This window comes from Sminthopsis crassicaudata, chromosome 1 (genome assembly GCF_048593235.1).
Source record: "Sminthopsis crassicaudata isolate SCR6 chromosome 1, ASM4859323v1, whole genome shotgun sequence".
NCBI classification, from domain to species: Eukaryota; Metazoa; Chordata; class Mammalia; order Dasyuromorphia; family Dasyuridae; genus Sminthopsis; species Sminthopsis crassicaudata.
This window is the reverse complement of record NC_133617.1, coordinates 77568308-77595746: the sequence shown is the minus strand read 5'-3', so window position 1 is coordinate 77595746 and position 27439 is coordinate 77568308. Positions and strand designations below refer to the sequence as shown.

Sequence of the window (27439 nt, the reverse complement as noted above, 5' to 3'; positions counted from 1 at the left end):
TTTTTTTTGTGGTTTTTCCTTTTGTTGATTTTTCTCTCCCAACATGATTCAGAAATGTTATTTTAATAAAATTAATGTACATATAATACCAGAAACCCTAATCCTAAATTCACACCTTAACCCTAAATAATGAAATAACAAATTCTAGAGGACTAGTTGTAAAGGGCTAGAACTGAGCAAATGCGCTTGGATAATGGAGCATATGAGACTAATTGCCAATTGGATGGTTCCATATTAAGTTGTTTGAAGATTGACCCTCCCCAGGTGTTCTGTGCTGACTTGATTGGTGGGACAAAGAGGGGAAAATGACGTGTGTGGGAGGAGTAGGAGGGAGAGGAAATTGAGACGCTGACACTTGGTCATTTTCTTGTGGTGTTTGAGGGAGGAAGGTGTGTGTGAGATTGCTAGACCTAACCCCCTGGCCTTGACCGTAAAAGATCAAAAATAAAGACGTTTAGTGATCCTGACTCCAGCTGATTTCTGGGAAGACAGAGTTCCAGCAACTAATGATGAAATATTAGTGATAACCATTCCCAAGAGGTAGAACTCAAAGTACAAAACATTTTTAAAATATGGCCAATTTGGACATTTGTTTTGCTTAACCAGTTTTGTAATGGGTTTTTCCTTTTGTTCTCAAGAGGGAGAGGGGTGGGTGAATCTAGATTTTGCTGATTAAAAAAAGTTTTTAAAAAATTAAACTTAAACCCCATCTTCTAATCCTAATTCAAAGACTCATGATGAAACATGTTAATTATTTGCTGATAGTGATAGAAGTGATACTTAATAGAGGAAGAGGAGAGAAACAGGGAGAAGAGAGAGACATGACCAATCTGGGCATTTCCTTTGACTATACATATTTGTAACAGATCTTTCTTTCTTTCCCAGTGGAGGTGGCAAGAAGCAGGTAAGAGTGGGAAGGAAAGCAGATTTTTGTTAATTGAATTTTTTTTTTCATTTTAAATTCCATGTTTTCAGGAGGGAATACCATTTTCTCTTCCCATTGCCAAGGTCTTCCCTCTGAAATGCCCTATTTACGTTGTGGATATAATTTTTTGGTACAGTATCTTCCATTAAAAAGGGATTTTGCCTTTGTGTCCCCAGTATCAAACATAGTGCCTTTTACATTGTAGGTGCTTAGTGTTTGCTGACAGATTCTACTGATTGCTTTTCCTCTGCCTTCACCATCTTTCTTTTCCATACCTGTTCTTCATGTTCTTATTTCTCTTGCTAACATCCACTTCCATCAACATAGGAGATAGCAGTCACCAGTATTGTTACACTTGGAGTCAGGACAATATGTGCTCACATATACTTCACATGCCTCTTTAAGCACCCATGAGCTATAAGACCACAGACATAAATAACTTGCTACCTAAACCTATTTCTTCATTCATAAAATGGGGGTGGTACTACCTATAGTACCCACCTCAGTTAGTACTCTGGATTTAGAGCTATAAGAGAATTTAGAGGGAATTAAAGCCCAGCCCTCTCACTGTCCAGATGTGGAATCTAAGGCCAGAATTCAGTAACTTGCTCAGAATCACATTTTAGCAAGTGTCTGAGGCAAGGTTCAATCTCACCTTCCTGGCTTTTTTCTGACAATTTAGATATTCTTCCTAATGAGATAACTTGCCCTCCATCCTGTAAACTCAACCTAATATAGAAAGGCTTTATTCATTTATTCCATCACTCTGGTTGTCCAATTGTCACTCCTTAACCCATTATAAAATCCTTAGACTTCATCATGGTGTGACTTTTCAAAAGCTAGCCCAGCAGACAACAGTTGGCAAGTTAAAAGAATCTGTTCTGACAGTTCTGACCACATGAGTCTCCTGATGAAGTTCCAGTGGGCCCCTCTCACTTGTGGGATGAAGTACAAATTCCTCCGGCATTTCACTATCTGGATCCAATCTTTCTTTCTAGGATGATAGGATACATTACTCACATACATTGTACACTCTATACAATTTGGCCTGCTTGTTATTCCCTGAACATGATATCCCAATGTCTTCTCTATGCTTTTGCAATGGTGGTCCCCAGTGTACTCCCCTTTCCTTCCACCCGAAGCAGCTTTGGTTTTCCTCAAAGTACCTACTCATATATTCAGTCTATCTCTGAAAACTTTGTGCTGTTGCTCATTAATATTTTCCCATGGGTACTTCAGGATATGGTAAATATTTGAGGGAAATAGCTATAGTGTCACTGTTCAAACCAAATTCCAAGACAGTTCAGTTTCAACATTAGAGTTAATTTTCATTGTTGCTCTTGGAATGTTCCAGATGTTTTTGTTTACTTGTACTTTCAACTATATCAGTAACTTCTTGAACTTTCTCATTCCTTAGATTTTATAAACATAAAAATACTTATCAACTCGCCAAATCCATCAGTCTTCTTGACTCCAGGCCCAATACTCTATCCCCTGCTTCTAAGTGGAATGACTGGTTTTTTGTTGGCTGCTAATGGCTACTAAGTTGTTAGGACAAAAACACGTTGCATTATCATGACTAAGTAGTTTGAAACAAATTAATTATTTAATATACAGAACTATTAGATATTTCTGTGCTATGAAAAAAATTATTAAAATACTAAGAATGCCATGAAACAAGAACATGTGGGAAATTCTTGCTTCTCCTGAACGCCTTTAGAGCCCTCTCTTTCAGAAACTGTTTTGTATTTTCTGTTTGATATCTCTGGCTTCCTTCAAGTCCCAACTAAAATCCCATCTTTTAAATAAAGTCTTTCCCAACCCCTTAATTCTGTGCCTTCCCTTTATTATTTCCTTTTTTTTTTTCCTATTATAATTTGCTTTGCATATATTTCTTTGAATGTTCTCTCCCATTAAATTATAAACTTCTTAAGGACAGACATTTGTTATTGTTGTTCAGTTATGTCTGACTCTTCTTGATTCTATTTAGGGTTTTCTTGACAAATTTATTACCATTTCCTTCTCCAGCTTATTTTACACTTGAAGAATTGAGGGAAATAAACTTAAGTGATTTGCCAAGGATCACACAGCTAGTATCTGAGGCCACATTTGAACTCAGGAAGATGAATCTTTCTGACTCTAGGCCCAGGACTCTATCTACTGCATTCACCTTAGAAGTCAAGACAATGCTCTACAGATAAAAGATTCTAGCTCAGCACAGTAGTTACTCCTAGTTCTACAAGATGGGGAAAAAAAACAACTCTACTTAATGCTGATCCTTAATAGATGTCTCATGAATGAATGAATGTGGGGATTACTCTTCTTAGGTCAGCTCTGAGAGTTCAGTAGACAGAGTAGAAATGGCTCCAAGGGAGCCACTGTGATGTTTATGAGGAAAATTTTTGTGAACCCATCCTACATAGCCTTGAATACCTTAGTTAACCTCTCTGGGCATCAGTTCATTTATCATAAGAGATTGAACTAGATGGGCTCTAAGATTTCTTCCAGTTCCAAATCTAGGTTCCTCTATTTATTTTGAAATAAGTCCCTTCATCTCTCTGAGGCTCGATGTCTTCAATTGTAAAAAGGAGGGGGTTGAATACACTACAGTATTAACACTGTAGAAAAAAAAATTTCAAAAAACTTTAGAACTCTGATGAACACAATGATAAATTGTGAGTCCAAAAGAATGAGGATGAAACATGTAAGTCATTTTCCTCTAGAAGGGGTAATTAACTTACAACACAGAAAGAAACAAGAGGAAATTAATTTCATGGGGGGGGAGGGGAAGAGAGAGAGAGAGAGAGAGAGAGAGAGAGAGAGAGAGAGAGAGAGAGAGAGAGAGGGAGAGAGAGAGAGAGGGGGGGGAGAGGGGAGAGGGGAGAGGGGAGAGGGGAGAGGGGAGAGAGAGAGGAGACAGAGAGAGAGAGAGAGAGAGAGAGAGAGAGAGAGAGAGAGAGAGAGAGAGAGAGAGAGAGAGAGAGAGAGAGGAAGAGTGAGTGTCTATGGGGGACTTACTACTTTCAAAATTTGCTGGGAGAGGTGGGAATAATGGAAAGACCAAAATTTTTTAAAAGAAAGTAATGGAAAAGAAAAAGTATTCCTTCTGTGTGTAATTGTGATTATGGTAAACGTATAGTCTATTCCTTTATTCTCCAGAGACTTCAGACCCTGGAAAAAATGAATATAATATGAATAGCCCTTGAAAAGAAAAAACAAAAAACAAAACAAAATCCAAAATCAATTAAAAAAAAAAGTTCTTTCTATGTCCTATATATAAGACTATCCAGGGGGCCAATGATTTTATTTTATTTCAATGAATTCTAAACTGTCAGAAGCAACACAGCATAGTAGAAATATTATAAATTAAGAGATTAGATAAGAAGAGACAGACAAGAAATTAAGAAAACTGAGATGTGGTTCTGCCATTTAACAGCTAGATGACTTTGGACAATTTATTTGACTTCACTGGGCTTCAGGTTTCCTCACCAATAAAACAAAGGATTCGAATTAGAAGATTTCTGAGGCACTCAATTTCAAAGATTATATGAGAATGCTCAAGGCATCAGAAAGAATTCTAGAGTATGAATCAAGAAAATCCATGTTCAAAACCTAGAGCTCTATCTTTTGCTACCTATGTGATCTTTAACAAATAACACTTTTTGACTCTCATTTTCCTTTTCTGTAAAGTGGCAGGCTTGGATTAGTAGATGACGTCTGAGATACCTTCCAGCTCTAAATATACGATCCTATGATTCTACAATCCTAAATAATACTGACTGATGAGTTCCCTTTTTCATTACATTCCATGAAAAACTCTCAGATTACAGAATAAAGGCTTGAACAGATATTGAAGGATTTGCCCCATCTCTTATGTTTGTTGGCCTTCTTTCTTATAGAATATACATTAATATAGTGTTTTAAAATTTGCAAATACTTTCCTCACAATTCTATGAGGTCAGCAATTCAAGTATTAATAGTCCCACTATACAGATAAGGAAATTGGGGCTCATTTGACCTGCCAATGATTATATGAATTATCTCATGCTGATTAAAAGTGGAACTTTGGCACAATTTCTTCAACTGCATTTACAGGTTCTTCTCCAAGGAAAATTATGTTGTGTGAAATATCTGATGCTTATTTAGTTGTAAGCTGTGAAAAAAAGTTTTTCCACACTGTTGACATTTAAAAGGTTTCTCTCTGGTGTGAGTTGTCTGGTGCCGAATAAGGTTTGAGCTTCTACTGAAAGCTTTCCCACACTGAACACACCTATAGAGTTTCTCTCCTGTATGGATTCTCTGGTGCTGAATAAGGTGAGAACTCTGACTGAAGGCTCTGCTACATTCATTACATTTATAGAGTTTTTCTCCTATTATATGAGTTCTCTGATGTCTCATAAGTTGTGAGTTCAGACAAAAAGTTTTACCACATTCATTACATTCAAAAGGTTTTTCTCCAGTATGAATTCTCTGATGTTGAGCAAGGTGTGAGCTACAACTGAAGCATTTCCCACATTCCATACATTCATAGGGTCTTTCTCCTGTGTGAGTTCTCTGATGTAGAATAAGATGTGAACTTTGACTAAAGGCTTTCCCACATTTATCACACCTATATGGTCTTTCTCCAGTATGAATTCTTCTATGCTGAGTAAGGTGAGAACTTGAACTGAAGCCTTTTCCACATTCTTTACATCCATAGGGTTTCTCTCCAGTATGAATTCTCTGATGCTGAATAAGTTGTGAGCTCTGAATGAAGTTTTTACCACACTCAATACATTCATAGGGTTTCTCCCCAGTATGAGTTCTCTGATGTTGAATAAGATGTGAGCTTTGACTAAAGCTTTTCCAACATTCATTACATCTATATGGTTTTTCTCCTGTGCAAGTTCTCTCATGTCTAGTAAGCAATGAGTTACGACTGAAACCTTTTCCACATTCATCACAATAGGGCTTCTCTCCAGTGTGAATTCTCTGATGTTGAATAAGGTCACAATTATATCTGAAACTTTTGTCACAGGTGGCACATTTATGAGTTCTCTCTTTTGTAGAATTTTTTTGATGAGTAGTATAGTTTGAATTCTGGCCAAAATTCTTCTGAAATTGATTACACTCCTGAGTTTTTCCTATTGAGATTTTTTTATAAGTCTTAGTCATTTTTCTGAAACCACTCTCTTGGGAAAAGGATTTCCTCAAAATCCCACCTGTATAGTTTCCATTATCTATGAAAACTTCTTTAGGAATATCATGCAGAAGTACTTCTATTTTCTTTCCATAGAAGAGCACACTTTTGGGAAATTCCTGTTTTTCATACAATGGCATACTTTTTAGAATCTGAAACAAAAGGAAAAGGGAAAATGCTAGTGTCAGAAAAGATTTATTAATGTCTAAAAGTAGTAGACCATTTTAGTTGCTCAAACTACCTTTGAAATCTACTTCCTAAAAGACACTTCCCACATGGAATCCTTGCCATGTGATTTGTGACTTTTATATTCCATGTAATCAGGAAAGATTTTTTCACAGCCAACTCCAAAGTTCCTTCTCTCAAACCCTTCTTTTTTACGTGTTATGAAATGAACATCATCCACTCTTTAACTTCTTCTCTTGACTTAAGCTGTAAGGACTCACACTTCAATTAGTTTGGCTCCTACCTATCTTGAGTCACTTAATTTTATTCCACACTTTTATCAATTCCCCTTTATCTGGACTAAGATTCCACTCTATGCCTGGATTTATGTTGATTCTTCTTTCAAATTAGCATTCACACATACGTTTCATGCCCATTAATTTTATTATTTCTCCAAAAATATTCCTAGGTATTAATAAGAAAATCTGGATTAGATATAAAGCTTCTAACTTACACATAAAATATCAATATCCCTTATTACTGATCTTGTCATCACTATGGGTAGTGCTATCAACTCCTAACATGCTAGGCAAGAAATTATGCATAATCTCCAACTAATCTCTGTTCTTTACACCATAGGCCTATACAATTCTTTCCCTATTTCACTTTTTATACCTACTGCGTCTCCCATTCTTCCCCTATTGCTTAATCCATAAACTCATTTACCACTAAAGGATTCTGTTATCTGACACTCAGCACCTATTCCTTGCCAATAATGCTCAATAACTTCCAGAATCTTTCTCTCCATTGAGAGATATGGTTGGTCAACTGTTTCCTTACAGCTTTAATATGTTTTACCAAGACCTTCATTCTAACATCACAGACCCAAACTACGTATTCTCACTTCCCCAATGCTTTCCCATAGACAAACCTGGTCATATCAAGCATGACTACTCCAGTAAGTATTCTTACTTCCCCAATACTTTCCAACAGATTAGTCTGTTCATTTCAGGTATGACTTCTCAATGCTGCCCCAATCCACATGTTCATTTCTTGCTTATAAAACTTTTCTAAAGCAATGCTGTATTTATAGGAATTCTGAATATTTTTAGAGATAAGATAGTACCTCTTGCTGACTGATCTTCTCTTGCTCACCTGTGTAGGAACTTGTGGATATATTTCTATCTTTGGCATATCACATATCCAGGATCTATAATTCTTTCTCTCAACCTACCTGAGAGATCACATTACTGGAAACTGCATATCGTGCCCCTGGAGAAAGAAAAGGGATGGGAAATCAAAACAACTTCAGGATGCAGTTTCAGCCTCTGAGTCTTCAAGAGACAAGTGAAGGGGAAAAATATTCAGAGAGGCCAGGCAGGAAGGTTCAAAGGGAAAGGTAGACTCTCTACAGGAAATTCATTTCCAGAAACAGTAGGACCAATAAGGGAGAAATATGAAGACAGATAATAAACTCATTTAGTCTCTCTTGGCTAAAACAATGGGAAGTCCCTAGTAATGGGGATATCAACATTCAAATGCTGGAAGAGTTGTAAGAGTTTAAAGAAAGAGATCAGAACAACATTTTTGAAGACACTCACAAGGATGAAGAAGGTATCTTCTGAATATTTTAAGGCAGCCTCCTATTTTCTCCTTTAAAGATATAAGACTTGTCACTTAGGGGATGCGAATAGTAATGTTCTATTGTCTAACAGGTTAAGTATTTGCCCAGGGTCACACAATTAGTAAGAATCTGAGGCTCGATTTGAACTCATGTCTTCCTAATGCTAGGACTATCCATTGTACCACTTAATTGTCTCAAATGACATGAGGCAAATGAATGATGGAAACAGAAAAAATGCCCCGACCCTGAAAAAGGATTAGAGTTTGGCATCTGAAACAAGGCCCCTCTGGATTGGGCAGATTAAGAAGAACAGCATCTCAGATGAATAGAAATAGTAAGAATATCAGCAAAACACCTAAGCCATATTCCCCAAATCCTCCAGGATAATATCTTTATAAAGGCTTGTGATCCAGATATTTCCACTTCTACCTTATAGAAAACATAGACATACCCTCCAATATTACTGTTTTCTGATGAGGGGAAAAAAAACAATTATTAGAACCAAAAAATGTCACTACTTCTTGGGCCCAGAAGGGGAAAGATAAAGGGTAGATACAGCTGACAGCCTAATAAATATAGAGGGAAGAAACAAGGATGGAATTACAAAATGTAAATAAGGATGATTATGTCAGTCAGAAGGGACCAGAAGAGGAAGCCTCATATTTCAGTTCCTAACAAATATTTAATGGCACTGGGAAAATATCCAGAACAGGAAAAAGGGAGAGTTAAAACTATTATAATGATGGGCCTGTACTAAGAACCTGTTTAGAAGCTACCAGAATTTTAACAGAATGCATAGATTGAGCATCATGATAAATTACTAAAGTTTTTCTAATGCTTTGTGGTTATAAAATTAGTATTTGACATATATTATCATGTTTTGTCCTCATAAAAATCCTGTGGGGTGTGTTGTAATCTCTCCAAGATTGGCTATCTAAATTCAACCAAAACAATGATGACTTGTGGCACTCTACATGGGTTGAATTCAACAATATTTTTTTTCCAATTGCATGTAAATACAGTTTTCAATATTCATTTTTATAAGATTTTAAGTTCTAAAAGTTTTTTTCATCCCTTCCTTATCTCCTCCCTCCCCAAGATAGCAAACAATCTGATATAGGTTATATGTGTATAATCATCTCTACCTAGGTTGAAAGAGGATATGATCAGAAATAGGTACAGGTTTGTTTATGTAGCCACAAAAGTTAAATCTGTAACTCTTTTTTAAACCCAAAAAAGAAAACTTTAGGCAAGCAAAAGGAATTCCTATTTCCCAAGCAGACTTATAGATCTTATTTCAGAGGGTGGCAAAATCAGATGAGATTCAAGTAGGATTTAGATAAAATTTTGGCTGAGTACTGGGGGAAAAGAGATATTTGTAATCACTAACCTGCTGGTAATGCCCAGGAGTTCAACCCTAAGTCCTCCATCTCCTGTTTACTTCTTTGGGAACTTTGTGAGAAAGTCTTGGGTTGGATAGAGCATGGGGCAGGTATTTCTAATGACCATGAAGTTTCCCATAGTCTGAAGCAATCTAGTTTACAGGAAAAGAATCATGGATTGTGTTTAGAGAATTCACTCCTAGTCTCATATTTATCCATGAGTATAAATATAACATTTATAACCCACATACGTTAGTGTCCACTTGGCAGGAAGCAGAAAATCACAAAAGGAAACCCCAAGGAAATTGGGAACAATCTGAATGGAAGAGAATCTGATCCAGCAGCAGAGATCCGGATTACAGGGAAGGACTTACCTGGAATAAGCAGAGAAGTTGTAAGCTGAGGGAAAGAGAAAATGCCATAATTAGACAACAGTCTATCTATCTATCTATCTATCTATCTATCTATCTATCTATCTATCTATCTGTAGATAGATAAATATATAACTTTTAATGCCATCCTCTTTGATTAGTATTCTTGGGCAAGTACAGAAAAGGTAGTAGTTTTCTTCAAAGTGGAGGCTTTATAACAACACTGTACATCAGTGGCATCAAACTCAAATAGAAATAGGGATCTTGACAATACATAAGGATTCCTGCAGGCCATTTATTGATTTAGAAAATTATATTAACATTATTTATAGTTTATTACATTTTTATTTGTTTCCTCAAACATTTCCTGACTACACTATAATCTGGTTTGGGCCTTGTCCTGGAGTGTTGTGGACTAAATGTCTTAGAGTTGAATGTCTCAGGGCTGTGCGTTATCACTAGAGGATTAATGTGAGTAAAAGGCAGCTTCATTCATTTGGTCTTTGGTGATATCCATCTATTATAACTTAAACCACTTGGTAATTTTCAGTCAGAAACAGATCATCTGAGTAGTAGAAACCAATGCAATCAAATGACAAACAGTTGACATTTATGTCATTTTTAGGGTTGCAAAATACATGTATTATCTTTACTGATCTTCACAATAGCTCTGTGAAGGAGGTGCTAGAGATTATCGTCCTTTCACAGATGAAACTGAAACTCAAGGAAATGACTTTTAAAAGGACTCAAAATAAGGGCTGGAAACATTATTTGTAACAGTCTCTCCCAATCCTGATTCCAAGTCCAAAGCTCTTTCCATTACACTATACCACTTTTCCAACAATGATGATGATAACACTAATAATAAATAGCATAAGTAATAACAGGTCACATTCCTATAGTACTTTGTAGATTTGTTCATAACAACTTGTAATATAAGTAGTACAAATATTCATTTTTTAGAAATGAGGAAATTTGAGCTCAAGGTTTATAGTACTTGGCCAAAATAACATTGAACAAATGACAGTCTGTGAAATCACCTGAAATAAAGTAATATAGATAACTTTTTCTCACTTTTGTAGTAACAAAAGATCTGAATCAAATGGTATACTACTTCTTTCACAAATTCTAATTCTGAACCTTCAACTGTCAACTGACTTATTTGATTACTCCTTATTGAGCAACTTGATAGGAAAAATTTCTTTGGGGACAATCCAGACTAATATTACCACAAACTGCACTTTAAATTGCATTCATCTCAATATCCTATCCAGCTTGTTTATTTATTCTGGTTACCTAGTAATCTTAACTATAAACTGTAATGTCACTGCAGACTCTGTCCTCTATACTCTGTTGATTTTTCCCTTATAATAAGTTTTCAAACACAACTCTCTCTTCCCATTCTCACCGAAGCATCTCTGGCACAAGATCTTCATCTATTGCTGTCTATAGCATAGTATGGTATGATTTCCGTGCTTCCAGCACCCCTTTCCTTCAATTCATCCTATACACCAGAGATGTGAAACGTGGGTTACTGCTGTGCTGCCCAAACCAGACTAGAATGTAACGGAGAAAGAGCTGACAAGATAAATAAAAATCAGAGAGGACACAGAAGATGTTAACACAGATTTGAATGATAATGTGGCCTCAGACACTTCCTAGCTGTGTAATCCTGGACAAGTCACTTAACCCTGTTTGCCTCAGTTTCCTCATCTGTAAAATGATCTGGAGAAGGAAGTGGCAAATCCCTCCAATACCTTAGTCAAAAAACCTCTAATGAAGAAGTCACAAAGAACTGAACAGAACTGAAAACAACTCAACACTGCAAATAACAAGGTCCTTTCCACCGCTGACCAGTAGGAACATATCCTCATGTTCTTTCTAACTCCTGGACTGTCTAAAATAGAATGGAATGCCTCTACTACAAAGGCAATCTCCGGGCAAAATTCTTCTAATTCTGAGATTCTATGACTAAGTGGAAATTCCTCAGCCCGGTTTTCAGTCTTCTACAAATTGGCCTTAACATCTCTTCAACATTTTCCACATTGCTTTGCTAGGTAGACCCTTTGTTTTTGTCAAAATGGCTTATTTACTTTTTGTTGAATTTATTTGGGTAGGACCTTTTCCACCCCCCAAAATCATTTAATAATCAATCTTTTTGAATCGCAGTCCTCGAGTCTGGTGTAATTTGCGGATCCCTACTCAGAATGTTTCTAAATTTACAAAATAAAATTCATACTATTATAAAGGAAACAATTTATGCTGAAATACGATGATCAAAGTATATTAATAAAAAAAAAAAGTTCATCGATCTCAGAAATTATCGGGGCTGGAATGAGCAAAGGCTTAAAGGTGGATTAACTACAATCCAATCTCCCAATCCGACAAAGAGACTCAGAACAATTGCTTAAAATAATATTTAATTAATTAGGTGCTTATTATGCTCCAGGCACTATTAAAGCACTAAACATAAGTAAGTGGAAAAAAGAATCAAGGATAAAATGACTCCTGTAAATCCTACCCTGCTAAGCTGCCCTCCGGCTTACTCCCTATGCCCACCCTACAAACCCGGTGCCCTCCAGTTAAGCGGGAGAGGTCTCCTCCCCCTCCCCCCATGCAGCCAGCATTCGCTCACCGTTAAGCCTTTGCTCATTCCAGCCCCGAGAACTTCTACGGACCCTTTAAGGCCCAAGGCCCTCTCCCTCCTTCCCCAGAATCCTCGGAAGCCTTTCGGAACTTCCCACCGCAGTAATAGCGGACAGTTGCTAGCACTTCTACCTCATCCGCGGGTTCTGGAGTACGGGCTCTAGACCAAGTTTCCAAACCCTGGGGGTGCACGCCGAGCTGAGGCGCGGGGGATGCCACCTTCCGGGCCTCACCAGCTCTCCAGTCGCTCCCTCCTAACCCTCTTGACCGGGAGATGCAGAGTGGAGGGAGACGGCCTCAAACACCTTTGGGGAGACCTCGAAGACGCCCCTGCCGCGAGCCGGAAGCTTGCTCTCCGCCCGCCCCTAAGGCCGCCCGGGCGCGCCCCGAGAGCCCTCCGGGGTTCGTGTCAGTCCGCTCTAGGGTCCCTGGAGGACTCCCCGTCTCGCTGGTTCATTCGGTCCTCGTTCTCTGAGGAGGAGAGAAGGCGCGGCCGGATGGGGAGGCTGGGAGCTCGGCCTCCTGCAGTCCCAGCTGGCTTTAGCCGACGGCGCTGGAGCCGAACCCTTCTCGCCCCGGGTCTGGAGCTGAGACTTAAAGAGCGTTCCCTCACGAGGGGAGCAGCCCCGGGGCAAAGTACTTCGTGTGAGCCTCAAAAACTTTGGGACATAGGTGCTATTATTTTTTAATTAATTTTTAAAAATTTTTAAAATGGAAGAAAAAATGTAGCAGGTAGTTATGCCTCCACACAACCTACAGTTACATGAACAGTAAGTGCCTGAGACAGGACTGAATTTGGTTTTCCTGATTTCACGCCCGGTGCTGTAAGCTGCGATTTTGTTCATGTTACCACCAGTGTCTCAGTCACCTAAATTCAGAATTCATCCCTGATTCTTGCCTCCCTCTCAGCCAATGACGATCATCTGTCAAGTTGTATGGCGGCTACCTCCACAACGTCATTCACTATACAACCACTATGTCACTTAGGTCCATATCATCTCTCCCCTGCATTAAAGTAATAGTCTCCTCATCCCAAGATTGTTCTTAAATCTCTTAAATCTTTTCTTTCCACTCTCTCATAAGCTCCCAAGGTTGGTTGGTTGGTTTTTCATGTTTTATGACTTCCACATCCATATATCTAGCCCCAGTCCTAAATTACCAATTGTTTTTTGAACATTTCTCACACAATGATTTAGAAACATCTCAAATTCAAAATGTCCCAAACCAAAATTATTATCCTTACCCCTAAACTCATCCCTCCTCGGAATGCCTCTATTTTCATTGAGGGCCCACATCTTTCCATTCACAGACAGTACTTCACAACGTGGCAGGGCAGACACAGATACCACTTAGGGGCAATCCTGAAGAGATGAAGAACAAGGAATTGTCATCTGACCAACAACGGCACCCGGAGGTGTGGGGCCTTACCATTCTCTCTGCATATTCACTCTTAAGTGTTTTATTTCCCTTATTTTTGAATGTGAATTCCTTGCAAGTAGAAACTGTCTGGAATTTCCATAAAACTCCAGCACTTAGCACAGTATTTGGCACTTAAATCAACATCTTTTAATTCGTTCATTCCTGATTCTTCACACTCCATCCGAGCTGCCAAGTCTTAGTGATTGTGACATCCCCTACTCATAAAACCACCAACCTAATTCAGGCCCGAAGTACCTCTTGCCTGTACTATTCCCACACAATTACAAGAGCCTCCTAATTGCCTCAAGTCTCTCCTCTCTCCAGTTCATCCGCCAAAAACTTCCAGTATTCCTAAAGTCCATCTCCCCATGTCACTCCCTTGCTCAATAAACATCAAGACTCTATATTATCTCTAGAATTAAATAAAATTTTTCTGACACTCAAAACCCTTTAAAACTTTCCCAGACCTACCTTTCCAACCTTATTATGTACTATTCTCCTTCATATATTTTATTAATCTTTTTTCTGAGTAATTTATTTGATTAATAAGGCCAGCAGGTCCTTTGGTATGTGTGTGGGAGGGGGTGGGAGGGTCATAGTTTATATGCTTTTCAGAGAAGAGGTATTCCCAAAGTTAATCAAATGTGAGGTGGGCTATCTTGCCTAGGGTTACTCAAATCTCAGTCAGGGACATTAATTTCCATAATATTCCTGTCTAGATAAGGAAAATCAACATTTCCCAGACCTGTCTGTGCAAACAAAATGAGCAGGAATATCCCCATTAGCCTAAATTATATCCTAATAAACTTGCTGTTCCTCACACCTGACCTTCCATCTCCTGTCTCCTTGCCTTTGCCCAGGCTGCCTTGTGCCTGGAAAACACCCCTACTCAACTCTGCCTCCTGAGAACCATTAGTTTCCTTCAAAACTAATCTCATGCATCACCTCTACCTTCCCACCCCACATGACTACCTCCTAATCCCTTCTATTTCTTCCCCTCAAATACATGCTTTTATTGATTTTATATTACTTATGTGTGGAGTAAGATAAGGTGAAGAACTTACAGATTAAGCACATATTGATCAGAGACTGCTAGCTAATGTAAAATCAGGCCTATAGGCCCCAGTCACTTGAAGGCCCAGGCTGTATTCCATTGTCCAAAGAAGAAGAAGAGGCCGTAAATCACTTTGTCAGCTGCATTCCACTGACCAAATATGACCAATCACAACATATAGAGAGTGGGATTTTGGAGGTTCTTTGTCTGAAATGTATAAAAGCTGTGAACGTCTTCAAGGGAGTGGCTCTCTCCTGCTGTGAATCTGGCTCACAGACCAGGATGGGATCTGCTTCTCGAGATTCTAATAAATAATTCTGTTTTTCTATGAGTGATCTCTGAGTAGTCATTTTTTGGATAGATTTTCTATCCCTCACACTTATGTCATAGGATCACAGATCCAAGAGCTGGAAGGAACCTCAGAGGCCATTCAATTCAATTCCCTCATTTTACAGATGAGGAAATGAGACCCATTAGGTAAGGCCAGAATTTGAAGCCAGAGATGACCCAAATCAAGCACACTTTCACATCAAGCACATATTTACTACCTCTTATAAAGATACAAGTATACATGTTTCTCCCTATAGAAGTAAAAAGGGACTTGTTTCAGTTTTGCTTCTGTATTCCCAGAGCCTTGCACACTGCCTGGAACATAGCAAGCACTCGGGAAATCTGGCCATTTGAACCACATGGGGGTCTTCCAGTCTGTCCCGAATGCTATTGAGTTGAGTCACTCTGAAGTTCCTTCCAGTTCTTGAATACTGTGAACAATCATAATCTATCCCAAAGTGGAATAATGCTTGATGGGGAATGAGATTCCCAACATTATAAGTCACAAGCAGAGGCTAGACATCTGTTCTGGAAGAAAATCACCTCCCTCAAGCCATATGAATCAAAATTCAATAGAACAAGCATTTATTAATCGTTTACTATGTGACAGGCATCCGGGTATGGAGGTGGGGGAAGTAAAGTTCCTGCTCTCAAGGAGCTTACATTCTATCAGAGTGACAAGGTTTAGATTTGTAGTACCCAAATGAAATTAGGGTTTCTGGTGGTTAGGGAATTAAATAAGGTCTAGTGGCAGTGCAAAGCCAGGGAGTTCTGAGGATTCCCTTCTAGCCAGGCAAGCAGTTCTCTGTAAAGGAATTTACAGACTCGAAAACCTAGACTTTAAATAAAGAGGTTTATTATGGGGATTGGAAGTAAGGTTAAAGTCTAGTTAAGGAAATAAGTGAGACTGGAAACAGTGTTCCAGTGGGCAGAGGCTCCTTGGGATGCCAAGCATGGCTTAGCTGGCATGTTTGGACCCTCTGCAAAGAGAAGGTTTTAATTTGGCTCTTTTATAATAGAGGGCTTAGGCTACAAGCTGAAGGGGGCTCATGGGTGGAGTCGAAGGTTGGCTCCTTGCTGGATTTCAGCTAGGGCTAGAATTTGAATTGAATTTGAATTGAATTCAATGGGTTTTGGGACTGAGCCAGCCCCACCAAGATAAACAAAGATGAAACTGTTTGTGTTTGGGGTGGAAGCCCCTCACTGAGGCAGAGTTGAAGGAGGTTTTCTCCTTTAAGGATTTTCAGAGTTTTGGGGTTCCTTCTTCATTAGGAGGTGGGCAAACATAAGGCCAGAAATATTGTCTAATAGACTAAATATCTGGCAGCATCCAGCCTGGGGCTCTGCACATAGCAGTCACTAAACAAGTATTTGTTGTAATTCTGTAGGGCGATGGAATGAAAGAAAATCTCCCACTTCCTCTCTTCTCCAACATCTCTTCCCCATAGTGCCCCAGCTCGTGAGCCCCAGGGTAGCCTTCTGTAAGTCCCTCCTCTGCTGGGGCCTGTTTACCGCCATTGTCCAATGGGGAAAACAAAATGATGGCCAATTGCCTGAGAGGCTGGAAGTTCTGACTCCTCCACTGGTCCTCAGACTCCTCCTGTTCCCCAACTCATTTCCCTTCCGTCTTACCTCCTCCCCCATTCGAAAGCAAATGACCCCAAAGACTGTCCCTGAGAGCTGAGGTAGACAAGAGCCAAAAGCAGCTCAGCAGGACCAGGGGAGGGGGAAGAGGAGAGTTGAGGAAGGGAGCCATTCAGTGCTCTCTTCCTGGCACATCTGAGTGCTCTAGACTTAGTGGAAGCTTCATCCTCTCAGCTGCGCTGGGGGGTACCCGAACTGAGCCTAGGTGACTTCCCAGGAATCCCTGCCCCTTCCTAGCCAGGCCTGGCCCTGTCTTGCTGGAGATTCGGTCCCTAGGGATCTAAAAACAATCCCGCCAGTTAGTGCTTGCGGGTCCACTTCAGATAACAACTCCATTGCTATAGTGCTTCTGGGTTGGCCAAATTCACCCGGGGAGCCAGCTATTGTGATTGCTTGTACCCTCATTTAATAGATGTGGAAATAGAGAATTGGGGAGATTAATTTACCCAAAGTCCCCCAACTATTCTAATAACTATAGTAACAAATTTAAGAATGGATCCCAACTTCCTGTTATTCAAAGTCCAGAACTCTGTTGTTGTTTAGATGGTGCAATGTGTAGAGCCCTAGAGCTTGAATCAAAAGGATCTAAGTTCAAATCTGGCCTCAGACACTCCCTAGTTGTAACACCTTGGACAAATCCCTTATCCATCCCAAAGACATCATAAAAAGGCAAAAGGACTCACATGTACAAAAATGTTTGTAGAAACTCTTTTTGTAGTGACAAAAAAATTGGAAAGTGAGTTGGAAAGTGAGTAGATGCCCATCATTTGGGGAATGGTTGAATAAATTATGGTATAAAAGAATATTATTGTTCTTTCATCTACACAATAATTCATCCTGGCCCCCATTAAATAAGATGTGACAGATTATCAATCAGTCAACAAGTATTATTAAGTACTAGTTATGTCTCTAAGGAGACAAAGGCCAAAGAAAGTTCCAGCACCTAAGGAGCACAATATGCAAACAATTAAATACAAATAAACTATATATATTCTCTGAAGGAATGAAGGGGAATGGGGAAAGGCTTCCAGCAAAAGGTAGAATTTTAGCTGAGACCTGATAGAAGCTTAGAAAGCCAGAAGGTAAAAATGAGGAGGAAAAACATTCCAGCCATGGGGGTTTGTCATTGAAAATGCCCAGAGTCGGGAGATGGAAGGTTTTGTTCCAGGAACAAGGTGACCACAAGATCACAAGAATATATTTGAGGGAATAAGGTTTAAGAAGTCCTGAATGGTATAAGCTGGGGAAAGAGAAACTGAAGAATTGATAAAATCCCTGAGGAAGGCAGAGAGAAGACACCGATAGAGATCAGTTTAGCTCCATTGTCCCTCCAGTCAGAAATCCAAGTTATGTTAAAATGATGTAAAGTGTGCAAGGGGGAGGGGCCTGAAACTGTGTCCCCTTTAATCTGTAAAAGAAAGGTGATTTGGGGTCTCAAGCTCTCCCCTGGGAAACATATACCTTTCCCAGACAGTTAAGAGGTTTCATTAAATTGGAGATCTTGGTCAATCACCCTCCATTGATATAAACTGAGATCTTTTGGGGGGCCCCAAAACTGTACCCCCTTTGGGGAGTTTCCAAACCCTAGGAAAGGCCTTTAAAATACATTTAAGTGATTTTATTCAATTGGAGATCTCTGTCTGATGGTTCTCTATTGATTAGCCCAGACAGCTCCCAGCTCCAGACCAAAACTCATCCCATGTAATGAAGATTTTGTTAATCCATCTCTTCCAAATTCCTAATCAGGAGCTAAGAAAGCTTCCTTCTTAGTGAACAATAAGACCCCTTTTTGCCACACAGATTTTGGGTTTTTGAATTCTTTTGCATTGGACCTGCCCCAACCAGAGGGGATTTCCCAGCCCATTTCTGGTACCTCTTCACTACCATTAGCCTCATCATTTGTACCTCATCAAAACATTGTGGGCAGCCTCACCTTTCTATTTCCTGTCAGAAATCCCAGTCATGTCCTAAGATTCAATTTTCCCTATACAAACTATTTATGGCTATGCCATGTTCACTGCCCTCTTTTGGGTCAGTTAACCATGATGAGATATTGGGGGAAAGGGTGCTCCTGTGTTAGAAATCTCAAACCCCTTTTGGAGAGGCCCCACCCTCCTATTAAGTAGGGAAGTAATATGGTTAGACATGTACTTTAGGAAAATCACTTTAGAGAGTACAAAATGAAGGATGGATTGGAGTAGGAAGCAATTTATGTTAGGGAGACCAACCAGCAAGCTATTACAATAGTCTTGGTGGATGCGGGGAAGGATTTTATCTATATTAATGACTAGATTTCCAATTATCAGCTGTCCTGATCTATATCTTGCCCTTGGACCCAGGCAAGCAAGGAGGAGCACTGATAGGATGATTTTGATTAGAACTTTTACTGCAATTCCACCTGATAGATCCTCAGCCTTTGTCTCTCCAAAAGGAAAAAAAAGGAAGAGATAATGGGTTAAAGTCCAGGGTCTATTCAAAACTGCATATTTAGCTAAGGAATATAGAGCAATAAAATTTTTTAGCTGTTGCTCCTTATTTAAGTCTTATGGAGATCCTGTTCTGAGGAGTCAGTGGCTTCAGGCCAGCCCAGGTGTTCCCTGTTGCCTGTCCTAAAGTTGAAGACTGTATAAAATCGGGCATTCTGAATCACCACTCCTCCACTCAGTCTCTTGAGAATTGAATTATCTTTTTTATAACAGGGAAACTAGGAAACTGCCAGGGAAAAGTTCTCCTGAGAAAGATGCTTGTTATGGTTATGTCAAAAGATATAAAAACTCTTACTCTCAGATCAGTAAAGGGACTTTTTGGCTGAAGTACCTGCCTGTCTCATGTCATACTTTCTCTTTGATAAGGCCTTGAGCTGGTCTCATAGACTTCGGTAAAATCCCTATCCTGACTTCTTTGTCTTTTTGTAAAAGCCACATCCAGACTTCTTATCTGTCTTCTCCCCTAAATAACAATAACTTGCTAAAATGAAAAGACATCCTGGCTCCTCCCTTATCTATACCTAGCTATCATATCAGCCTAATAATTAAAGCCTCAAATTTCAGTATATAAAACTCTCCTAAACTCTTTCCAATTGCTAGATTATTTTAGAGACTAGTCGATCAGCTATGTCATCAACGTAACTATAAGAGAATCTCTTTGAGTTCTTTCAATGAATCCTCACACACTTCACACCCCTGGTTGAATTATTAGCTGAATTCTTTGCATTGACAAAACTATATTAACTTCACAGTTACTGTATCCAATCAGAAAGCCAAGTTATGTTATCAACACCCCCCCAAGATTATAGTTCCCCTATAAAAGAACCTACCTATATCCCATTGGCCCTCCTAAACTTGAGCAATTTAGCTTGCCTGTCAATGACACCTCTCTCCAGGTTAATTGTAAATTCTGATAGGGAACTTGTTTTTCCCCTTCTTAATTGCTAAAATTCCTTTTCTTTCTTCTCAAGTTTAGCCACACACACAAAAAGAGAGATATAAGACAACAGCTAGCAGGAATGAATGAATGAAAAAATGAGGAGTTTTTTGAAGAACGGAGAGACACGAGCATATTAGAAGGCATTTTTGAAGTGGAGAAACAGTCAGTAGACAAGGAGAAATGGAAGACAAGTGCAAGAGTGAAGATGATAGAAGAGAAAAATCTTCCCTCCTTCTTTCCTTCCTCCTTTCCTCTCCCTTTTCTCTTCCTATTACATCCCTAATCCCACTATCCCTCCCAACTCTTTTCCCAGTTGAAAAAAAAAATTAAAAACCTTTTGTAATAAATATGTAAAAGCAAATTCCCTTATGGGCTGTGTCCAAAAATGGTATCTTATTTTGCATTCTGGTTCCATCTTCTTTCTCTCAGGAGATAGGTAGGATAACATTTTATCATTGGTCTTTTGGAGTTGTGAATGGTATATTGATTAGAGGTGATCTTTACTTGTTTTTCTTTATAAGGCTATTATTGTATAAATTGTTCTCTGTTTTGCTCACTGCATCAATTCATACATTTTTGCAGATCTTGTAAAACCATCCCCTTTGTGCAATAATATTACTTTTTTACATCATAATTTGTTCAGCCACTCCCATTTGATGGGCATCCATTAATTTCTTTGATACATAAGCTCAATAGTAGTATTGCTGTATCAAAGGTATACACAGTTCAGTGCAAAATGCAATTCTGAAAATTACAGCAGAGTGACTTTCAGGAATGGTCTGCAGCCAAAATTTTGTCTTTCTGGGAATTTAGAATCTCTACAATATCTCTATAGGACCAAATAAATCACTCAGTTCAGTAATGGCATTGTCCTTTCTCCTGAATACCTTTCCCAGTACCTTACCCTATCCAACATAATACACAGTAACATGTAAAATTCTTTCAATACTGTTGTTACAATTCCTTGGCTGCTGGTACAAAGGCAAGGATTGGGGTTAAGGTCCTAGATAGAGGAATAGCCTTTGATTTTAGAAGGGATATCCTTTTGTTTGTTTGTTTGTTTGGTGACTGTAAGTTTTTAAGTAATTGAGGAGAGCTAAGGGAACTTACAGAATATGGTCTCAAACTCAACTTATTGATTGAAAGGCTATCCTAAAGAAAATGAGTTACTTTTGTTTTGATTGGCCCCAAAAGCAGACCCAAAAGCAATGGATACAAGTTAAATGAAGATTTTCTTCATATTGATAAAAAAAAATTAATAATGTTCAGTAGCAACTGGTGACAATGGATGGGAATTGAGAACTACAGACGGATATATATAAATACAAACATGTATGTATAAATATATATCATATATATGCACATATAAATGATTCCCTTCCATAGAAACAAATTAATTCATAGGAAATATGATCACCAAAGGTGAGTTTGGAGAAAGAAGAGGCCCCAGGACATGGCTCTGATTGTTGTGGACACCATAGGCATTCATCTTTTCTAAGGGAAAAGGAGTAAGATCCATGTTTGGAAGATAGCAAGACTTTTCAATTTTGCTTAGTGCAGAGTATAATTCTATTCTATTTTGCACTACAACTATTGTGTGCTTACTGTAAGAGGGTTCCTCCAAGAGGAGATTCAGTTTTGAGTTCTACTTGTATTTAAAATTTATAGTAATGATCCAATCTCATTATTGTGTCAAGTAATGCTTTGTATATAAAAGGTACAAAATAAATGACTACATTTAAGAGTTAGAATTTAAAAAAGCCAGAACAAAATTGAGATGGATAGAATGACAAGCAGAGGCCATAAGGCCTTATATATTTAAGATAAAAGAAATATTTGTCATGTAAAAAAGTTTTCTTCATATCTGATGTTTTAAACAGATGAGGATTCTTCTCATGACAAGCTTAAAGGATTTAATCACAAATTTTGTGACAGTTTAGACTTTGACATTTAATAGCTATAAACATTATACATATGGATTTCATGTTACTTTTTTTTTTCCAGTATGGAAGGGAAAACAAACTTTGGGTGTATGAATCAGGATTCAAAAAGGTATCAAACTATAATGTGGCGTCAACTTTAATGTGATAAAATTTAATATAAATAAATGTAAAGTCCTAGATTTGGTTATCAGGTAAATAAATATAAAATTAAAAGAGACAATTAAATAGACTAAAATAATTCAAATGAAAAATATGGAGGGGTTTTGGTGGATTATAAACTCAATATGAGCTAGCATATTTATTTACCATACTGATTTATTTGTTTACTTGTTTACCTTATTAAAAATTAAACATTATTATTTTCACAATAATAATTTTTTTTTCCCTGATAAATAAATAAATATAGTTTTGACTTTGAGGAACCTCTGAAAAGAGGCCATGGATCACATTTTAAGAACCATTAGTCTGGAGAAAATAAAACTTTGAGGAAGATATGAAGTATCATGAAGGGTAAAAATGAGGAAAAGGGACTAAATTTGTTATTTAGCACTAGAGCAGAACTAGGGACAATGATTAAAGTTGCAGATTTCAGCACAACATAAGAAAATTTTTTTACAAACTGTGCTTTAAAAGGGTAATAAGCTGCCTCAGGAGGTAGAAGAATCCCTATCACTGGAGGTCTTCAAGCAGAGATTAGATAACTATTTGATAGGGATAGTGTGGGAAGATTCTTTTTCACTTATAGATTGATACAAGATGAGGACCGACCTGCCATCTCTGAAAAGCTGTGAGGTAAAAAAATGAGGTATTGGTAAAACCATTGCAAAACTCTTATCGATTTTTTTGTCAGTATGACTATTGTGATACAAATTAAATGAAGGATATTAAAAGTGCAGGCTTTTTCTTATTGTTACATTTATAGTTTTTTTCCTCAAATACTGGTCTAATGTAGTTTAAGGTATGAGTTCCAATCTGTAGCTTTCCTGTACTAATCACATTCAGTTTTTTTTTTCCCCAAGCAACTTTATATGGCTTTAAAGTACCAGAAAATTTTCATATTAATTACTTTGGGTAGATTTCTCATCACTGTGAATTCTCTGATGTAGAATAAGATAAGAACTCCTACTAAAAGCTTTTTCACATTGATTACATTTGAAAAGCTTCACTCCTGTATGAACGATCTGATGCTGAACAAGAGTTGAACTCTGGCTGAAAGCTTTCCCACATTCATGGCATTCATAAGGTTTCTCACCAGTGTGAACTCTCTGGTGCCTAATAAGAAGCGAGCTTTGTGTGAAAGCTTTCCCACATTCAGTGCATTTGTGGGGTTTCTCTCCAGTATGAATTCTCTGATGTAGTCTAAGTTGTGAGCTCTGACAAAAAGCTTTTCCACATTCACTACATTTATGAGGTTTATCTCCAGTATGAATTCGATAATGTAAAGTAAGTTGTGAGCTTTGACTAAAGAACTTCCCACATTCATCACACCCATAAGGTTTTTCTCCAGTATGAATTCTTTGATGTTGAATAAGTTGTGAGCTCTGACCAAAGGCTTTGCCACATTCATCACATTCATAGGGTTTTTCTCCAGTATGAATTCTTTGATGCTGAATAAGTTGTGAACTCTGAATGAAGCCTTTTCCACACTCATTACATTTATAGGGTTTCTCTCCAGTATGAGTTCTCTGATGTAAAATAAGGCCTGAGCTACAACTGAAAGCTTTTGAACATTTATTACATTTATATGGTTTTTCTCCAGTGTGTATTAACTTATGTTGAATAAGACGTGAACTCCAACTGAAGGCTTTCCCACATTCATTACATTTGTATGGTTTTACTCCAGTATGAACTATCTGATGCTGATCAAGAGTTGAACTTTGACTGAATGATTTCCCACATTCCTTACATTTGTAGGGTCTTTCTCCAGTGTGAATTCTCTGATGTAGAATAAGGTGTGAGTTCTGAATAAAGGTTTCTCCACATACATCACATTTGTAGGGTCTCTCTCCAGTGTGAATTCTTTGATGTCTAATAAGTAGTGATCTTTGATTGAAAGTTTTTCCACATTCATTACATGCATGAGGCCTTTCTCCTGTATGAATCCTCTGATGTAATACAAGCTGAGAATTCTGACCAAAGGCTTTTCCACATTTATCACATCCATAAGGTTTCTCTCCAGTATGAATTCTTTGATGTTGAATAAGGTGTGATCTCTGGCTAAATGTTTTCTGACACTCATTACATTCAAATGGTTTATCTCCAGTATGAGTTTTCTGATGTCTATTAAGTTGTGAATTCAGACTAAAAGCTTTACCACATTCATAACATTTATAAGGTTTTTCCCCAGAGTGAATTAACTGATGTTGAATGAGCCGGGAACTACAAATGAAAGCTTTTGAACATTTACTACATTTATATGGTTTTTCTCCAGTATGGATTTTTTTATGTTCGTTCAAGTTTGAGCTTCGACTGAAAATTTTCCCACATTCATTACATTTGTGTGATTTCTCTGCAGTGTGAATTCTCCGGTGTAGAAAAAGAGCTGATTTCTGCTCAAAGTTTTTGCCACAATTATCACCTTCATGGACTTTTTCTTTTGTTGTTCCTTTATGATGTACAAAGAATACTGATTCTGCCCCAAGTTCATTACATTTTTTGGTGATATCCTCTATAATGGCATTCTTGTGAGTCATCATGGCTTAACTAAATATTTTTTTGAGGAAAGAGGATTTTCTAAAAATCAATGCTGTAGAGTTTCTCTGACAATAAATGTTTAAACTTCTCTCATGTTCAAAATATTCTCCAAATCTATGTTCCTTAGGGAAATTGTTTAGGTTTATTTACAGTGGTTCTCCATTTGACTCTGCTCTTCTGCAATCTTCCCCTCTTTCATATAACTGCTCATTCTCAGTTCTTTCTGAATCTGAAACAAGAAATTGAAAATATAATATTCTCTATGCTGAGAAAAAAATAGAGTATGAATAACATCATTGACACTTCTCTTTAAGTGGCTTTGCCTATTCTCAAAACTAATATGAAATCTAGAAAGATAGTAGAAGGTTGGAACTAGGAAACAGGAGAAATTAAGTAGAGGTATAATTTAGACTAGGGGCATAGTGAACACAAAGTAAACCAGATGAGAAAAATGGAACATTTGATCAGTGGAACAAGTTAGGCAGAGGAACTGGAAAAGAACAAGAAATTTTGAGATATAAGCAGAGTATATGGGAGACATTTTAAGTTTTCAGTAAATATTTGATGGATCCTATGGTCAGTGATGAGATAACATGACTAGGTAGATGAGGAATAATAAGAATTATAAAGAAGTAGAACAGAATGCTTCATAAATAGCATAGTCACCACATGTGTTTAATCAAAGGCTAGATAAAAAATTGTCAAAGAATGATTTTGAAAGATTTTTATAATTCTTTGACTATAGGTGAGAAAGAAAGGACTGCTAAGTCAGAGAAAAGGACAGTTTTCGCCTCTAACTTGGTCCAGTTTTAAGGTAGCACTGGAGAATATTGTAGAGAAGAAAATTCTCCATAAAATAAGAACTTTCTTGTGGGTGGGAATATTCTGTCCTAGTTATCTGAGCTTAGATTTGGCACATCTTTTATTCATTGTTCACTGTTTAAAAAAAATAAAGCTGATTTTAGAAAGGCTGAAAGATTTATATGAACTGATGCTGAAACAAGTAGAACTAAAAAAACATTATACACAGCAACAACAAGATTGTGCAATTATCAACTATGACAGAGTTGGTTCTTCTCAGCAGTTCAGTAATCCAAGACAATCCCAAAAAATTTTGGATGGAAAACACCAACTGCATTCAGAGAGAGAAGAACCATAAAGACCGAATATAAATCAACACATGCTATGTTCACTTTTTTTTTCTTTTTCTTCTTTTTTTCCTCCCCTGGTTTTTCACTTTTGTTCTGATTTTTCTCTCCAAACATGATTCATAAGTAAATATGTAAAAATAAATAATGATATATATAACAAAAAAGTACCTCATTATGACCTTTTTTTTTTCTGCTACCTGTTCCTATCTTTTCTCATTCTCCTGCCATCCTACAAACCCATTCTTTTAACAACAAAAAAGGAAAAAAAAAAGGTCTTATAGTAAAGATGAATAACCAAGCAAAAGCAAATTTCTACAATGCAGGCCCACATTTGCACCCTTTCTACCTTGGTAGTTGCTTCCAGAGTGTGTACTTTTGATAACTCAGGATAACCTCCATTCCAGAATGATGTGGCTACACAGAAGTAAGCATTTAAACTTTTGCTGAATTGGATTAAAGCATTACTAGAATACAATCTGATACAATGTGTCTCAGACTACTACTATCAATATCCTTTGTTACATAAGGTTCAGGGATATGACAGTATCTGAGTTTCAGATTGGCTAAAATGACAGGAAAAAATAATGATGAATGTTGGAGGGGATGCAGGAAAACTGGGACACTGATGCACTGTTGGTAGAGTTGTGAATGAATCCAACCATTCTGAAGAGCATTCTGGAACTATGCCCAAAAAGTTATCAAACTGTGCATAACCTTTGATCCAGCAGTGCTACCACTGGGCTTATATCCCAAAGAGATCTTAAAGAAGGGAAAGGGACCTGTATGTGCCAAAATGTTTGTGGCAGCCCTTTTTGTAGTGGCTAGAAATTGAAAGATGAATGGATATCCATCAGTTGGAGAATGGTTGGGTAAATTATGGCATATGAATGTTATGGAATATTATTATTCTGTAAGAAATGACCAACAGGATGATTTCAGAAAGACCTAGAGAGACTTACACGAACTGATGCTAAGTGAAATGAGCAGAACCAGGAGATCATTATATACTTCAACAATGATACTGTATGAGGATGTATTCAGATGGAAGTGAATATCTTCGACAAAGAGAAGATCTAATTCAGTTCTAATTGAGCAATGATGGACAGAATCAGCTATACCCAGAAAAGGAACACTGGGAATTGAGTGTAAACTGTTTGCATTTTTGTTTTTCTTCCCAGGCTATTTTTACCTTCTGAATCCAATTCTCCCCAAGCAACAAGAGAACTGTTCAGTTCTTTACACATACATTGTATCTAGGATATACTATAACATATTTAACATGTATAAGACTGCTTGCCATCTAGGGGAAAGGATAGAGAGAGGGAAGGGAAAAGTCAGAACAGAAGTGAGTGCAAGGGATAATGTTGTAAAAAATTGCCCAGGCATATGTTCTGTCAATAAAAAGTTATAATTTTTAAACATAACTTTAAAAAATTAAAAAACACAATCAGAAAAAAAAATAAAGTATTTGAGTTTAAATTCACTA

At 37.7% G+C, this 27439-nt stretch overlaps 2 protein-coding genes across 2 annotated transcripts; both read right to left on the bottom strand.

Moving 5' to 3' along the window:
* Positions 1 to 4214: 4214 nt before the first annotated feature.
* Positions 4215 to 12413, bottom strand: LOC141540119 (uncharacterized). Its single transcript, XM_074263782.1, has 5 exons — positions 12282 to 12413; positions 9650 to 9674; positions 9284 to 9427; positions 7504 to 7541; positions 4215 to 6256 (listed from the first exon to the last, which is right to left on the bottom strand). Exons 1-5 carry the CDS (start codon positions 12297 to 12299, stop codon positions 5039 to 5041), a joined length of 1443 nt encoding a protein of 480 aa, XP_074119883.1. The 5' UTR covers positions 12300 to 12413; the 3' UTR covers positions 4215 to 5038.
* Positions 12414 to 23050: 10637 nt separating this feature from the next.
* Positions 23051 to 24943, bottom strand: LOC141540104 (uncharacterized). The gene has a single exon (XM_074263745.1). It carries the CDS (start codon positions 24802 to 24804, stop codon positions 23167 to 23169), a length of 1638 nt encoding a protein of 545 aa, XP_074119846.1. The 5' UTR covers positions 24805 to 24943; the 3' UTR covers positions 23051 to 23166.
* Between the last annotated feature and the right edge of the window lie 2496 nt (positions 24944 to 27439).